A 17,230-nucleotide genomic window follows, 5' to 3' on the forward strand; every position below is an offset into this window, starting at 1 on the left:
GCTCAGTTTCCTCAACATTTATGTTTCACTTCACAGAACAATATCTTAAGTTTTTATTCAATTAAATTTATGAACTATCTTGACTTTTGTTCTTCCTTTATCATTTATCTCGTTTGATCTTCCAATAATTTTGTGTAATTACCATCACAATAACATCTTCTTTCGTATAATAGAGTTCTCTCTTATTAATTTTGAACCTGTAAAAAAAATAAAAATCTAAACTAAAAATTACAGGTTTTAAAGCAGGTGACGGGGAAATAACTTGATTTGCACTGGCGTTAATACCCTGTTGGGGGCAGCAGTGCGCGAATCTGCGTTGACGCCTCCGAAAAAGAAAGAAGAAGAAGTCAGATTTTAGTCACGTTTATAATCATGGCGTCCTCCGGAGCACCGGGATACAACGTGATAGGTTTTTAAAAACTGTTTTAAAAAAAAACAACTGGGTTGTAAACTTTGTCTATCGGACAAATTGTCGACGCTATAGAATACCTTCTTTCTAAGGTGGGGGATTCTACCATATATGATAAGTTAGAAAGTGTTTCTCCACTTGTGCGCAATGTTGCGAGCGATCTGCAATTTCTGTTCACCACGTTGTCTCAGATATGTTTAAAATGAGTTCTTTTTTATTGTAAATCTAGCATCATCTAGGGTGATTTAAGCCCCCAGACGAGTGGCTGTAAATGTGAAGTCTTTTTTATCGTTTTGGACGATCTTTTTGTCGTATTGCTCTTTGACTTAAAGTGAAGTAATTGAAATGATAAACTGCATTTAGTGGGTTCATAATGTCTTGCGCGGTTATAATTGATTTTAAATGAGCATCAAAATATGACCGTATCTGTTTGTCTTATCAAGTGTCAGAGGTTTTCCCATATTACCCATGGCTTCATATAAACCAACAAAAATCCAAGTATATCCTAAACTTGGAGAAAAAGTCACACAAGACACCCTGTACTGGAAAAACTACAAGGTGAATATTTTCTATTTATGATGTGAACTACAGGGCTACATTTTTGCTTTACAGTTGTTTTACAGTTTTCTTTGGCTCTTTGTTGCATTTTTCACAGGCTCCCATCCAGATCAAAGAATTTGGAGCGATTACGAACATAGATTTCTCGCCAGTGGCCCCACATAACTTTGCAGTCACAGCTTTTACCAGAGTATGTTGATTTCTATTTCTAAACTCTTTTTTTTGTCCTTAATTCATTTTATAGTCAAGTGTTATGAGACTTCTTTTTTTCCTTCAGGTTCACATATATGGGCCATTCTCCCAGGAACCTGTCAAGACATTTACACGATTTAAGGACACGGCGTACAGTGGCAGGTTCAGGTCCGATGGACAGCTGCTTGTAGCCGGTTGTGAGGACTCTGTGGTTCGGCTGTTTGATGTCAGTGGCAGGGTGGCTCTCAGAATGTTCAAAGGACACACAAAGTAGGTATCCAATGTCGAACAATCAAATCCAACTATTTTAAAACAGTTTTGTAAATGCACTTGCCTCTGTGGCCCCTAAATACTGACTTTGTTAGAGGGGTTGATTCCAACAAAGTGATACAGTTAACATCTTCGTGTGTAGGCAGTCATGGCAGAGCTTAAAATGAAAGGCACTGGTCCAGTTTTTAGGCAGGAACTGTTAGAAATCCAGTGTTTACTCCTAAGGAGCAGGGAAATATTGCTTTATGAGAAGATCCAAGTTTTGTACTTTGTTTAAATTAAGATTTGTGTTTAAATAATGTGTAGATAAAATGTAGTTTCTATGAAAAACGCTTAACTGTGAACCAACTGTTGAATGATGATGACTTGAGTGATCCATCGACTGAATTTAATGATGATCTCAAGAATTCTGACAACCATTAGGAACTATCTCAGTTATGACATTGCCATTTTCCATGAATCCTTTTATTTACTAATGGGATTATTTCTTTTCTTTTCTTAGGGCTGTCCACTTCACGGATTTTACTTCAGATCATTACCAGATTATGACGGCATCGGATGATTACACCTGTCGAGTTTGGGACATACCGAATGCAACAGCAGTCACCACGTACAAAGAACATACAGATTACACCCGCTGCGGTGTCACAAGCAAACTTAACAGGGATCTCTTTATCACTGGTGAGATGGTAGTTTTTCTTTTGGCTTCATTGAGCCACATGTAGAATGTATATGACACTTCTTGGAGCCAATAGTATGTGTATTTGTTAAAGCGGAAACTTTGATTTATTGCACTTGAGGTGCTGTTTTGTTGTTAGTGTCACTGAAGCGGAAGGAGGGAAAAGACTTAATTTGTTATATGCTTTGTTTTTCTTTTAGGCTCTTATGACCACAAAATGAAACTGTTTGATGCCAGAATGGATAAGAGTGTGTTGACCATGGACCACGGCCAGCCAGTTGAGAGACTTCTTCTCTATCCTTCTGAGGCGCTCCTCGTCTCTGCAGGTAGGAATGTGTCCGCAGCAGAGTTTACATTGTTACATTTCTGTAAATACCACACCTCTTCGGGCACAAACGTATAGCTCTGCAGGCCAGTAAAGACTCTTGTTGTTATTTTAAGGTGGGCGTTACGTGAAGGTTTGGGATCTGCTAAAGGGGGGTCAGCCTCTGGTGTCTCTGAAAAACCATCATAAGACTGTCACGTGTTTGCATCTTGGCAGTAACGGACAGAGGCTGCTCTCAGCTTCCCTTGACAGGTACAGTCTGACAGCCGCCACCTCTTCCAACCTTGAGATGATGATTCAAGCAATTCCTGTGAGATTGTTCTGTCCACACATTGTAACATTCACTCTTACAGACATGTGAAGGTGTACAATACAAGTAACTATAAGGTGGTTCACAACTTTGACTACGCTGCCTCCATCCTCAGTCTGGCTGTGGCGGTAAGAAATGACACTAAAGCAATTTAGAACCTTTTATGGTTACTTTTTGTCGGTTGGGTATAAAAAGCTGCTTGTCACAAGTAAATAAATCATCATAACTCCTCAGCATTACTAGACAACAAATTAAAGCCTATGACTATTTCTGCCTCCATAGCCAAATGATAAGTCCATTGTTGTGGGTATGACTAATGGAGTTTTGAGTGTCAAACACAAGAAAAGCCCTGAAGAGTCAGGAGAAAGCTCTCGACAAACAAGGCGGCAGCCCTCTTATCGTGTATTTGTGAAGGGAAAGAACTATGTCCCCAAACAGGTAAGTTCATCTAACCCGATGAAGTAGGCTTTTATTAGTGTTGTCATTATTGTTAGTAGTATTAGAATGTGATATAATGTCCCAAAACAGCTGGTAAAATGTTAGTTTTCATTATTCTTCATTATTGTTTTTATTCCATCATGCAGGATGATTTTCTTGTCAGTAAACCAGTGAAACAGCACTTAGCCAAGTATGACAAGCAGCTGAGGAAATTTAATGTGTCACAAGCTTTGGATACAGCACTGGAGGTATGCACAGAAAAATAACATTAGAGACAACAGTTGCAGCGATCTGTGGGGAAAACGTTTAATTATACTGATGTATTGCATTTCCTTTGTAGACATGGTTCAGACATAAAAAGCCAGAGATCCCAGTGGCTGTCATAAAGGAGCTGGATCGAAGAGGAACGTTAAAGAATGCTCTAGCAGGAAGAGATGAACAGGGACTCTCGCGGTTACTCAACTTTCTCATAGGGTATGATGGACCTATACACATGCAGAATATGTCTCATTTAATTAAAACATTTTTTTTTTTAAATCCATAAACCTTTCTTTCTTTCAGAAATTTAACCGACACCAGGTTCACGCCTGTCCTGGTGACAGCAGCTGAGATGATCTTTGAGATCTATCATTCTGTAATTGGCCAGTCGTCAGTGGTGGACCGCCACCTGCAGCGCCTCCAGGACCTGCTCGAGCGGGAGATCGACTATCAGCAGGATCTCGTGGAAGTGCTGGGCATGTTGGACACACTCTTTGCCTCCTCCGTATCCAGGAAGGAGGTGCCGTCCTCTGGGATGAGCAGGACTAATGGGCTGGCTTAGGCGGAAACGTGTCAATGCCACAGATTTTTGGGTGACAGGAGGCCGGACAATCACCTGGATCTAAAGGAACATTACAGTTTTTAAAGCATTTGGATATGTCAAAAATAGACTGACCATCATGGTGCCACTGTTTAAGAGCATACGTTTACAGTATGAAGAGTATCTATGCTTGTTTGTAAGATTTCGAAGCCTTTTGATTTGGCTTTCAGTTGTAAATGTGGAATATGTTTGCAAATGGCAGCCCTCATAAAATGATTGCTGTTTGCCAAAGATTTCATGAACACGAAAATAAATCTTTGTGTTACAGAAATGGCTGCTCGAAGTGGTTCATATTGTTTCTGGACGCCGTCTAAACACACATGTGCGTTAATAGACAAGAATCCAAAGTGCTTTCAATTAATAATGTACATTAGAAAGTGAGCTCACCTACTGTATGTCATCAATCAGCTTGGTATCCATGTAGGAAACTTAGAATCAGAATCAGAAGCAGATTTATTGCCATTGTTCATGTAATACACAGTATTACACAAACTAGGAATTTGTCATGGTGTGACGCTGCGACATTCAACATAAAGAAGACCACGCTAGAATAAGATAAATAAAATAAAATAAGACATATATACAGTATATACATAAATAGTAAGAATAGTAAGATGCTGTGAAATAACATTTTAGAGTCCTAAATGTTATATCACAGCATCTAGGTTTCTCTAATTTAGACACTTCTCTCTGGACATCCACCGTTTCCACATGTGTCCTCTAGGGGGCGTTACAGGTCCAGTCTTATTGCTGAAGCCCGAGGCGACCACGCGTTCAGCAGTTCCCTCTCCGTCCGTTAGGTGTCGCTGTAATCGCGAACACCGGACTTGAGCAGACGGAAGACGGAGCGCATCAACTGCGACGTTCGGGATGCCGAACGTGTCATTTGGCATCGAGGGAAGCTGCGATAAACAGCTGCAGCCACATCTGCAACCAGCTCAGCGCCACTTTTAACTTGAGCCTCGGCGTCGCCCTCACAATTAGCATCAAGCTAAAGAGGAACGAGTTCGGTGTTTTGGGTTTTCTCCCCCCTTTTAAATCTATGTTGACGTTTTGTTTTTGTTTGTTTGACGGAGTTTGAACTCATGTAAAGGTAGGGACAGTTGTTTTGCCTGTTGTCATTTTGATGCGACGTTTTTCTTAACAGCTAGCTAAACATCAACCATGTCACAGTGATGATATGTAGCCTTCATAACTAAATAGGTCAACATGAAAGTGGGATAAATTTACAGCAAAATTTGCTTTTTAAAAAAAAGGTTAATGTGTTTCCTGTTATAAAATAAATGGAAAAGCTTATAAATGTAGCACCTCTACTCTGTATAAATTTATTGAGAGTGCAATTATAATGTACATGCAAATTACTGCGGGGTGACTATGAGAAATGATAATTAAATGAAAGTCTTCCTCTTGTGGCCCATTTAGATGTGCCAACTGATAAAGAACAGATCCGATGCCTGCAGGAACAGAAATCATTGCTTATCCAGCATCCCAATGACTCCTCGCTGCATGTACATGCGAATATATTTGGCATTTTCATGCTAGATCTGCCAGCCGCCAGGTAGAAATCATAATTAAAATCATTATCTGTGAGCCTGTGATCAAAAGATCACAGGCTCACAGGATTTCCTTCTTGGCACAGACCAGGTTTGATAATCTGATCAGAGGAGCTGCCAAAATAACTAAAGAAGTAATCAGGTCACATGGCTGCACTTCAGTTCTGTCTCGTTTGACTCTTTTTAATGTGCATGTTTGCAGTTTGTGCAGATGGAGCTGAGCAGGAGGAAAGTTCCTGTTTATGTGAGTATAATGTTCAGTTCATAGTTTAGGTCTCAGACCACCGTCTCCCCGAAGAGACTAAAATGCAGAAAGAGAAACGATATAACAGTTTTCCCAACGAAAGGTCTTTTGCAGGGTCACTGAGGGCACTCAAATGATTATTACTGGGTGTTCACAGTGGATTATTTGAGCAATGAATCTTAGTTTCTTTGGCAGAAACCACTCATATCTATCGATACGGCGGTTTCAAAAGCAGCCTGTCATTTGTGTGTAGAAATTACGAATGAGTGATTACGAGCCGTTATGTTTGCAGTCTAGATTTTTTTCATGCCTTGCTCTCGGTTTGATTTGTGATCTTGTTTTTGATCTTTGTCAGTTCTCAACTGTGGTTTTATTGTTGGATATTAATATATACAAACACTGGAAATAATGGATGAAAGTGGGAACTGCTTACACTACACCCACACAATTGATTTTTGAAGTACTACACATACAGTACATATTTATACACGTACACATTTCTGTGCAGAAAGCAAAAAACTATGATATAACATCTTTAAAGACATGGACTTGAAGTCTTGCTGTTTCTCTATAAAATGATGATTTTTGAGGAGCAAAAAAAATGAGGAGGTTCACAGTAATCAACCAAGGAAGAAATGAAACGGCTAATTTCAAGGAAGTCCGGAGTCTGCCGGATGCGTATTTTTCCAGTGCTTAGAACCTGCTGGATTCTCTTCAGCTCTTCATATTTCACATTTGTGCACAAAAAAAGCAGATTTATAGGTATGTGCTCAATATGATGATAACGATGACAGGAGAAATATGCAGGTTATTCCTGTGAGTCATAATATGGCCTAAAACTGTCACCTTATGTGATTCTATACCATAATGTCACATATAATACATTTGACAGTCCCTGCTGTTCTAATCAAGTATTTGATCTGGTGTCATTAGCGCTCAGCATCCGCTCAATCACACAGAGGTGAGGAGTCTTAATGAGGTTACTGAGGGAGCTGTGCAGACAATAGTGAAACTGTAGGAAACCTGATGTCCTCGCTGTCACAGAGGGCATGACTGGGAATAGAGAAACGGATCAGCAGGACCCAAGGTGGGATCAGGGAACAACGAGAAGTGGTATTACTCCATGGCTCTGTCCCAGATGGTGAGAGAAGTGGAGAAAATCCCCTCAGTTCAGGCAATGCAGGTTAATAGAACCTTCAGGGTGAAAGAGGGAGCAAAATTCATTGATTTGGGCTTTTGAGAGGTTGAATCTTCAAATGTAATTTGTGAATCACGTAGAACAAGCAAACTGTTATATATAAAACATTATAATATTATATTTTATATATTTGGTTATCCGTTTTCCCTTGCTCCAGGTCCTTCTGTGGAGATATAGTGTACATACAGTATATATCTCAATAATTTGACCTTTGTAAGAGCCTAATTGAATCTTCATTTAAAAGGGAATATCCTCATTAACACACTGTAGGAGCACAGTGATTAGAAGCAGTTCTGGTGTCTCAGGGACTGTAACAGTGTGTTAAAACAACACTGAGTCAGTCCTGTAGGGCGATCGCTGGTCTAGAATATGCACAGGACAGCCTGGTCTTATTAAGTGAGCTGATATTAGCATGTTCACCCAACCTGCATAAAAGAGTTGTGCCTCTTTCTACTTCATTCCAGGAGACTAATGTGTCCTGGTGTGATGGGATAGGGCAGGTTATTTAGCAGACAGAAAGACATTCCTGTTTTTATTGAGGGTGTTTTACTGTACCCCAAAGAGGAATGTTGTCAAGGGATTTGGTGTAATGGAAATGGAGAACACGGCATCTGAATAGGCTCTTCCCCTCAAGTGAGCCAATGTCTTTATGAGTTTTTACACCGTCCATCGTGTTTCTGCTTTATTTTCCTACTCTGACTCTCTTCTGCATCTCAGGGCCAGGCAAAGGTGTTTACGTTGCTGGACGGTCTAGACTCGGTGCCGGAGGGTGCAGAGGTCTTTGTTGTGTTGGAAGGATCCACACTGGCCCATGTTACCAGGGCCCACAATGATGTCATGCTCTACTTCATAGTGCCTGGTACGTGCGTGTCCCTATGAACCCATTTCTGCTTGTGTCTGCATGTTTTGGTGCGCTTTGTGTAACTTTTTATAGAAAAGTTAAAAACCGTAATGGTTTAATCCCAGATTTTATATGACCGTCTGTCATGTAGTACGAGAAGCCCGCACACACACACACACGCACGCACACACAGTGACCGGTTGTCTCCAGTGGCACAGAATCTTATCAGCTTCCTCTCTGGAGGGAAATGGCTCCATAAACAATATGTCAACATTACTGAGCCACTGTGTAGGTTGACACAGACAACAGGCCAGCCTGCAGGCTTCTTCTCTCCCTACAAAAGCTGCATTTATTCAAAAAGAAATAAATACATTTTATGACCATACAGATGGGCAATGCAGATGCTTGATCATTTTGATAGTGAGACTCAAAGACTGTATTTATTATTCACAAAACACAAGATAATAAAGTGTGTAGAGTCACCAGGAAGCTTTGAGTTTGAGGATTGGGTGTTTAAAGAGGGGTAAAGCACAAAGGCAATCTTCAGAGTCTGCCTTTTCCAATTTGCAGGACATAACCTTGCTGAGGTGGTGTCTGTCCACGCATACCTGTGCTCAGAAAGGTCATCCCTCATCTGGGTTGGGGAAGCTTCATTGGAGTATGTCCAAGATGATGCTCAGGTATTAAAGAAATATGTGCTTTTAACCTACACGTAAGTTAGTAGAAGAATACTTTAGAATGATGCATTTAATTCACAGTCCATCTATCCACCTGTCTTCCACCACTTTATCCCTTAAAGGGGTTACAGCAGTCGTCAGTGAAGACTTTATTTCTTTGCCTGTATGCCTGTTTCCATATGTGTAGAACCGCATGTCTGCTTTGTTCTCAGGACCTGGCAGAACACCTAGTAACACACGGACATCGTTTGACTGCTGCAGATCACAAGGAATTAAGCAGCCTTTTCAACCTGGGCCAGGAGAGCCACCGATTTACTGTGGATCATCATGTTGCCTTGGCCATGGCGAACCTTAATATTCCTCAAAATTGGAATGTGCTCGGGAGCCACAGTGGAAACGGTGAGTGTCCTTTCTGAACGGTGCATTCTTATATTATCAGTGATGTTGTTTTTTTAAGTGACCAGATAAACAATCTGCAGTTTGATCTTACTGTTTCAGAAGGTTGCTTTTAAATGCAGGCACTTTTTCATAAATATTAAAAAACATGAGCTCTATCAGCACCTGTCATCACCTCATCTCTCACTGCCTTTGAAACTTGGAGATAATCCAAATACGGGTAAACTCCTTAACGTGCTTATGGCATCATTCCTATTTCCCATGCTCACTGGGCAAAAAATCGGAAGCAAACACGGTCTCATGTGAGCTTTGTCTGAATTCATCACGGCCAATTAGGCAGCATGTAATGTGGTTAATAAACCTTTCCATCTGGAAGTAGCCTTAGGCAGAGCTCAGTAAATCTGTGGGAGGGAGGGTGTGTGTGTGTGTGTGTGTGTGTGTGTGTGTGCTTGTTTCCTTGCTGACCACACCATATTTACTAGATGCCACCATCTGTCTGTGCAATCTGAGTGTTTATGGGCCATCTACATAAATAACAAACTAGATTTAGGGTTAACATAGTTACAGTGGTCTGTTGTATCACTGTGTGTCTCTCTCTAAATATCTGCAGTTAATTTAATCTCGCTCTTTATGACATCATTCTATTGCCAGTTTCGTACATGAGTGAACTGCTCATTCCTTGTATTTCTTTTATCACTTTTGGGCCGGATTGTTTCTTCCATGCACTGAAAATGCTTGACATGTCTGCCTTCAGCATTATTAGCACTATCATTCAGCATTATGCTGACTAAGTAACCCGTCTCCGCCCGTGACTCCGAAAGGGATAAAGCGTTCAAGAAAATGAAATGAAGTAACCTGTCATCTTTATGTTTTCTAATTCTGCCCACATATAAAACCACATAAGCTGCTTGAATTACAGCTGATTGACGCAGGCCTGTTACCTGGAAACAGACCACATTGAGCAGAGGGCACAGAAATAAGGAACTGCTGACGCTTTTTAAAAACCTTTAGTTGCCTAGAAATGGGTCTGTGGAGCAGAGGGAGCTAATGCAGTTGACAAGAAGAAATCTCATTTTTGAGGCTAATTATCATGGGGTGGGGCGGTGGCTTCTGTTATTGTGGTAGTTAGTCTGACCCCATTGCTTTCTACCCTTGTCCTCCAGTGCATGGTAACAGGGAGTCCCCCCTCCACTTGGCTGTACGATGGGGTCTGTATCGGCTGGCTGAGCTGCTGCTGTGCCAGCCCGGCGGTCTGATGGCGATCAATATGCCAAATGAAGAAGACGTCACGCCGCTGCAGCTAGCACAGACTTTAGGCAACACCAAGCTGCTGGAGTTGCTTAAACAGTAAGATCACCGGAAATCTGTGTTACTTTATTGATGCTATTAAGCTTACTCACTTACTCTGATTCAGCCCACCCAACCCTCTAGCTACACCTCCAGCCGGTCTGTCCCAGGTTTGGGCCGACAGGTCCCACCTGCTGAGATTCTGCCATGACACAGGAAACCTGACTCTGACAGTGCGACAAAACCTGAGGTGGGCTTCTGAGGAGAGCCGGCGTTCCGACATTCTCCTGCTCGGGGACCGACTCAGAGATGAAGGTTTCCTTAGAGAGGTAAGTGTAGCTTGAGTAATGGGGTGGATGGATGCGCACAGCAAACTGAAGTTTAACTGAATAATGGCTCTTCCTCGGTGGACTTGACAGTCAGAATTATTCCTGTTTATATTAGTTAATGTATGGATGTGCGTGAATGAATGTAAGGATATTGTCATATTGTCGATCCAAACACAGAGTCATCCTTTCCCAATATTTATTTCCTGCCACAGATAAAAGCACTCAAAAGGGAACATGTGGAAACCATCATAGAAAAAGAGGAAGCAGTGGATGATTCTCTAGAGAATGGTATGACACAATTTTGATCCAACTGTTTTGTGGGATTTGAGTGACCTAGATAGACTAAACCATCCAGTTAGACTCTACTTTATACTAGTCAGTGAGCCCTTTTATTTTTAATGGGCTATAAAGCTTGATAACCAACCTTCAAAGGAATGCTTAGTGCCATATATTTATAGACATTGACTGCTCTCTTGTGGACGGTCGAGGTTATTGCACGTCGGTTAATGTAGAAAAAGGAAAATATGAGGCTGAAAGACACGTTAAAGATTTTTTTTTTAATTACATTGTGTTAGAAAAAAAACAATGGATTTTTAAATTTGGCAGAAGCTGTAAAAGCTTTTTAAAACTCATTTTCTTCTCCTCTGACTCTACCACTATTGTTAATCTTTCTGGCATTAATGTTAAAAATTTAAGCCTATTTTTTTGTGTGTGTATATGGCTGCATTTAGTGTATTGTCTTATCTTCACCTTCTTTCAGTGCTTTTTTCTGATGTCAACGGAGAAACCTCCACTGAAGAAGAAAACGTGAGCATTTGGTGCAGATTACTGATGGACTGCATCACTTATTGCTAACATAAAACATATCCATTCATGTGTACCCTAAACGTTTGCACGACTTTGTGTGCAAATTTTAGCTTCAAATGTGTCTTTTTGAGTCTTTTTTCATATGTTTTGACAACAGGTGTTACTTCTAAAAAAAAAACTAAAAAAAAAACCCCTCACCGTCTCAAAGCTCCATTCATTCTTCCCCTTAAACATCTGCTATAGCCGATGACTAACTGGGATCACAGCAAAAACGGCACCAACAGCCATCAATGCGTCACATTGTTTCACTTTTATTGTTCAAGTGTCAGAGTTGGCACCTTGCACACACCACTGAATGGCTCACTTTGTGTGAAGTCAAGTGTGTATTTCATGCATTCGAAGGTGTGGTGTGTGCACATGACTCTGGTCATCCAATTGGACTCCTTTTATGTGACACACATGGTTACCTAATTGATCATTTACTGATACACGCAGGTACTTTTCACACATTTGCACTGAGTGTTTGCAATACTTTTTTAGCCTGAAGTTTAATGTTCCCTGTTTTTCTCCTCAGGACTATGAGGAGCCGCTGATGTTTTTCTGCCTGAATGAGGAGGATGAAGATGACCCTCTTCAGCCTGTCTGTGGTGAGGATTTTATTAATTTTCTTGAAAACTTAGACACAGATGGGATTATTTTCCACGAACCTGTCTTTATCTGGTTTTTAATTTCGGAGCGCATGCTGCCTAAACTCGAGATCTGGCTGAAATTGATCCGTGTTATTTTAGGTGGCGTTATATTTAAAGGAAGGTATTTGGGTAGCTCCTAATCAAGAATCCAACTGAAGCAGAAATTTCCTTTCGACTTAAGCCTGGAATTGTCTCTACTTTATGTGGCCGGCTGTGACACAGAAAATGAGTCCTAGTAAATGAGCATTAAGAGACCCGCTGTTAAAAATCATTCTGCCAGCAAGAGAAATGAACCCTGGCTGCGTAGCTGGAGGTGGCTTCACTCTGGTGTGTGTCTGCACAGGAAGGGAAGGATCTGAGAGAGGGAATATCCCATGGGTTAATAAATGGCTTCTATATCTTCACAGCAGAATGATGCTTCAGCATAAGATGTGGTTTCAATTTGAGGCTCCAGCCTGTGTAACATTTGACAATGGACATCTGCAGTCTGAACTTCCTGTCCTGGTTTTGTTTTCCAGGCTGTATGGTTCAGTCCTTTTAAACAGTGAGTGCATATTTGTATTTGTGAGGGAATTCTCATGTATGGTTCTTATTCTTTGTGAAATCTTTGAAGAATCTGTGTTTGTGACTAGAACACTAGTCAGTAAGTCATCTCCTTCTCAAGATTTCCCCTAAATCCGTAGTTGTATGAAAACAGCTCAGAGTTTTTACACGATCCCTTCAGGATTGTGACGCTTATTTGAGCCTTGGGGGACATGGTTGAGCCAAGTAATTACAAATGCTTCCCTTCACACTATTACCATTGCTTTTAACCAAACAAAGCACACTGTGGGATCCCACTGTTACTTCAGCCATTGCGTCAAACAGACAGACAAAACTTATGTAGCTGGGGCTTCAGCAAGAGATGCGGAATTTGGAACCTTGCTGTCATATTCCCAACGACTTCTTCATGTTGGTCCTGAACTAAATACTAAAGAATCAGTTAAATACCCTCAAAAAAGCTATGAATATATTTTATATACTAGATTTTACTAACTTTATAGTAACAAAGGGATATAATGGCATTTTTTTTCAACCTTGTTCTTTTGTCTCTCTCATCTCGCCTGTCTAATGCCCTCAAATTTCAAATACCTCACCCAAAATGGAAACTAGCCCCCAAATACCTACACATGCAAGCCAGACTTGGGCACGTTTATCCTTTGGAGCCCTTCCTCCCATTTCAGCGTTACAATGTGAATTTAGTGAACAAACAACTTCATCCTCCGCTGGACAAGGGAAGGAGGCCAGTGTCTCTGTTCAGGAGCACTTGCCCTCTGGAAGGGTGATTACAGTAGGATGCCTGCAGTAGAGGGCAGTAAAAAAAAGGGTGTTTATGGGTGAGAAGGGGCTTTTCCAGAGCTTTGGAGAATGTAATGCTCTCGCAGCTTTTTGAAATCCCAGAGAAAAACAACAAGGAGATATGACGCCAGCAGAAACGGCTTCACTAGTACAGACTCTAAATCTCCCATCACTCTGCCTCTAGACACTCCCAACACCTTCTATCATCTTATTGTACTGTACTACTTTCTCCCTCATTATACAGGCGTAGGCTGCTTGTAAAATCCCCATTAACCCCTTCTCCATCTTTTTAAGCACATTCCTGCTTTTATAAATCCACATTTAGTGCCTTTGTCTGGTATTCTCTCCCATCCTTTTCACTTACTTTTACCACCTCCTGCAAAAACTAATTGTATCGTGCAAATGCATTGCAGTGCCATTGCAAGTTGGCAGGAGGAAGAAGAGGGGGGTAAATGGCACAGAAGAAGAAAACAGCAGCAGCTCTCACTGCTGTCTCCATGGTGAGGCTGCTGACCTGGCAGTCTGCCCCCTCCCACCCCTGTTTCTCACTCATATACGCTCTTCTTACCTCTTTCGCCCCAACTTGGCTTTGACGTGTTAAGTGAAAAGCAGAGAGGGGAGTGAGTGTCTTGGGCACGCAATCGGGCATATTTGGGATGAATGGTTTGCACATTGTCTTTCGGGCAATTATAGACTCACGGGGTTAATGATTTTCTCCGTTTTCTAAACTCACCTCCTCCGCTGAGCTGGCCGTCTGCCTCTGTGTTTGCCTTCGCCATAGGTTCTGAAGTCATTTCTATGTTTGACTTTGTCTCTCCTTCTGTCTCTCCCCCTTCAGTCACTCTTTCCGGCCATCAATACACTCCTCCCCCTGCTCCTGTCAGCATGTGTTGATCTCTTTTCCTTTTGAGTGAGGTGGCAGGCAAAGACTTGATAACCATTGGCTGGCACAGATTTGAGAAGAGCAGACAGTCAAGTAAGTTGGAGATAGACACTAAAAAGGACTAAAGGAGCGAAAACAGAGCCAGCGCAGGGTTCGGATCCGGCTCTGTTAGACAGTTGGTGCGGACTATAGAGGGGGAAGGGGTTGAATGTAGGGGGAGGGGTGGTTGGGGGAGACATAGGGGAACATGCTGGCTACGTCCTGAAGTGTCAGGAGAGTCTACAGCAGGGCTCTGGAGAAAGGAGAAGGAACACTGCAGACTAGTCTGCGATTAGAGTGCCCATTGGAAAATGGATTCAAACTGAAGAACACCTCACTCACTGACTGGACGGACATTTTCAGCCATTCGGATGTCCTCCTTTTTCTCGAAAACAGCAAATTATGGATTCTGATTCCGATTCTCCTTTCAATTATTCTTGGCCCTCATTTCCGAAGATGAGGATGCAGAGAAAGACGGGCAAAAAAGGTAACACTTAGTCATAAATGTATTCATTCTTTTTTTTAAAAACTTTTTACGTGTCTGCCGTCAGTTGTTCCATATATGAGTCCTCTAATTTGACACGGTCGCGTGTTCTGTTTCAAAGTCGGATTCTCTAGTAATCAAGCCTTTCCAACAAAAGCTTTACTGATGTTTGAATTTTTGTAGCGTTGGACAAACATCAGATGATTTGCATTTGCGCTCTTGTTGCTATATCATGTGATAGAAATCAAACCTGCCCACTGCCGGACATGTCTGTCTGCTCGCTGTGGAACAATACAGTTAAAATTAGACAATTCCCATTTACCCATGCTCACTCACAGGCCTCCGCGGCGGCGGAGGGTCATTCTACTTAGATAACTTGGCAGTGATGCAACCTGATATCTGACAGTATGTTGGGGAATGTCAGATGTCCACTCAAGGTTGATTGAATGGTGGTTTGGGGCTTTTGGCATCTCCATGGCCAGACTGTTGTCTGCATGATTGACTGCTGCTCAGTTGCTTTGACCTTATTAGATAGCAGCGGTCAGTGAGGTGCAAAAGTTACTGCCATGGCTGTCGTGGCTTAACTCCAGTGTCCTTATCGCTCACCAGAAATTGCTGCAACCGTATCTTTGTTATTGCCGTCTGATTGTGATTGGCACTGGCAATTTTTCTCTACTTGCTGTCAGAGCCTCAATGCAGAAACCATGGCAACAATAGAAAAAAATACAGAGGCAATTTTAGAAGGGGAGATCTAAAACAAAGCAAGGTTTCTGTAACAGCGGATGTGCGAAGTGAAATGTGTTTTCAGGTGTGCAGGAGGCACAAGTTTATTTCTTTAGTTAGAGGAGTGATCAGCGCTCACTCCAGGTCGACCTCTTCCTGGATCTTTTGGTCAGGTCGAGGCAAATGCAAACACAGTGAGAATGCCCAATATGATGCTTGGACGGGGTTATTTGACCACAGGTGCCATAACTGAAAGTGGGCTGTGGATTTTGGTGGACAGGTTTAATGATTCTTAAATGGCCTTTCATGAACCTGAGGCAGAGTAACTGCACCCTCCCGCTTACGGACTTCTTTGCTTCTTGTTGCAGTTTTGTTCCTTGTAAAAACGCTGATTTCTTCTGCCAAAGTAGAAGTTGCAGTGCTTTAAAAGGACATTAATCGCCATTCATGCATAATTGTTCATAGTAAACAAGCAAGGCAAGAAAATATAATGTCCTGCTGAACTTTATGTTGTTTACCTTATACCCTTTTCAGCAAATCAGCTTCCTCCAAAGAGAGGAAACCTTGAAACGAACCCTTTGACACCCCCTCCTGTTTCCATCCCGCTTTTCTAGGTCTCTGTCCCAGGGGTGTGCATAGGTGGAAGGGTCACCCCCTGTGTTTAACTGCCCTGGTCTGGAAACCTGGCAGTGACTACAGTCTTTGTCTGGGCTTCTGTAACACTCAAGCTCTCTTTTTCTCTCTCTACTCCAGGCAGTGCTACTGTGAAGGGCCGGCTCTCACAGAGGGAATGTAGTGAATATCAGATCACATCCAAATATACTTTCCATGAGCAAAATCCCACATAAATAGCCCCATGCTCTGCTGCACATTCTTCAAAACCTTCTTTGAAGTGGCAACCCGTGAACAGTATTTTCTGTCTTGGCAAAAAAAAAAAACTGGGGGAAAAAAAGTCTTGTAAGAAATGCAGTATATGCTGCATGTCTCTGAGTTCTTCTCTCCAGTCAACTAATCTAAACGCAGATTGCAGCAGCAGACAGTAATGTTCACTCGGGCAGTGTTTATGGGTCAGAGGTGCATTAATGATCATGCCCATGGTAGCAGGCTGAGGCTCTGGACCTGGCACAGAACCTTCATTATTTCTCCTGACTGTCAGGCTCCTGAAGTAGGCTTATGAGAAACAGTATCTACTTTCAAACAGTAGTTTGACCTCCTTCCAAAACATGACCCCTCTGGATTTGCTGTTGAACTAAAACTAATCCTACAGTAGATGTTTTACATGAATTTATATCTTGTGGTGTTTGATGTTTATTTGGTGGATTCATTTGAATGTATGCCTTTACGTGGGGATGGAACAGAGATCATCTGGTAACCTCATTAAAGTTGCTCTGAATTCAAGACCTAGATGAAACCCATCTGATTGTTAACATATTCCCTGTTAGAAATGCCGGTGGTCTGTACTCCATGATGCTGGCAACTATGTATAATCTATAGATTTTTAAAGATTTTAAGTCTCTATCTGCTTAGTGAGTTTAAGAGGAAACATTTTTGTCATTGGCCTTTTTATAAGGCTTATGGTTTGGCTCAGTAATGCAAATCTGAGCCAGGGTTATAGTTTCTGTTGGCACATAATGTTGCCAAAAATGCTGTATGCCAACTTAAAAGATCCTGCAGAGCACTAAGGGGAAGTTACAGTATTAAT

General features: G+C 41.7%; 2 protein-coding genes across 7 annotated transcripts in view; both read left to right on the forward strand.

Annotated features, from left to right (window-relative positions):
- The first annotated feature begins 343 nt into the window (after positions 1-343).
- On the forward strand, positions 344-4,311 carry utp15 (UTP15 small subunit processome component). Its single transcript, XM_057033820.1, has 12 exons — positions 344-501; positions 853-967; positions 1,065-1,157; positions 1,245-1,429; positions 1,932-2,110; positions 2,309-2,434; positions 2,550-2,685; positions 2,787-2,871; positions 3,026-3,181; positions 3,328-3,429; positions 3,522-3,655; positions 3,743-4,311. Exons 2-12 carry the CDS (start codon positions 878-880, stop codon positions 3,999-4,001), a joined length of 1,545 nt encoding a protein of 514 aa, XP_056889800.1. The 5' UTR covers positions 344-501; positions 853-877; the 3' UTR covers positions 4,002-4,311.
- Positions 4,312-4,878: 567 nt separating this feature from the next.
- Positions 4,879-17,230, forward strand: part of LOC130525345 (rho guanine nucleotide exchange factor 28-like) — a 29,156-nt gene continuing 16,804 nt past the window's right edge. For 3 of the 6 annotated variants that reach the window (XM_057032023.1, XM_057032026.1, XM_057032025.1), the window contains exons 1-10: positions 4,879-5,133; positions 5,796-5,837; positions 7,753-7,894; positions 8,447-8,556; positions 8,766-8,952; positions 10,113-10,296; positions 10,364-10,565; positions 10,778-10,853; positions 11,326-11,372; positions 11,947-12,019. In XM_057032023.1, coding sequence (XP_056888003.1) covers positions 5,805-5,837; positions 7,753-7,894; positions 8,447-8,556; positions 8,766-8,952; positions 10,113-10,296; positions 10,364-10,565; positions 10,778-10,853; positions 11,326-11,372; positions 11,947-12,019 — 1,054 coding nt within the window. In that variant the 5' untranslated portion in view covers positions 4,879-5,133; positions 5,796-5,804. Of the gene's footprint in view, positions 5,134-5,462; positions 5,599-5,795; positions 5,838-7,752; positions 7,895-8,446; positions 8,557-8,765; positions 8,953-10,112; positions 10,297-10,363; positions 10,566-10,777; positions 10,854-11,325; positions 11,373-11,946; positions 12,020-14,519; positions 14,809-17,230 lie in introns of those variants that run through there. The other 3 variants (XM_057032024.1, XM_057032027.1, XM_057032028.1) reach the window with 3 other exon arrangements.

The sequence above is a fragment of the Takifugu flavidus genome, chromosome 5 (assembly GCF_003711565.1).
Source record: "Takifugu flavidus isolate HTHZ2018 chromosome 5, ASM371156v2, whole genome shotgun sequence".
Classification (NCBI taxonomy): Eukaryota; Metazoa; Chordata; class Actinopteri; order Tetraodontiformes; family Tetraodontidae; genus Takifugu; species Takifugu flavidus.

Bases quoted from the DNA above. Each gene is read 5' to 3' on its own strand.
- utp15 (XM_057033820.1), top strand. From the start codon at position 878: ATGGCTTCATATAAACCAACAAAAATCCAAGTATATCCTAAACTTGGA. The intron at 1,158-1,244 runs GTATGTTGATTT...TTTTTCCTTCAG, and splicing joins CAGTCACAGCTTTTACCAGA to GTTCACATATATGGGCCATT. The intron at 3,182-3,327 runs GTAAGTTCATCT...TCCATCATGCAG, and splicing joins AGAACTATGTCCCCAAACAG to GATGATTTTCTTGTCAGTAA.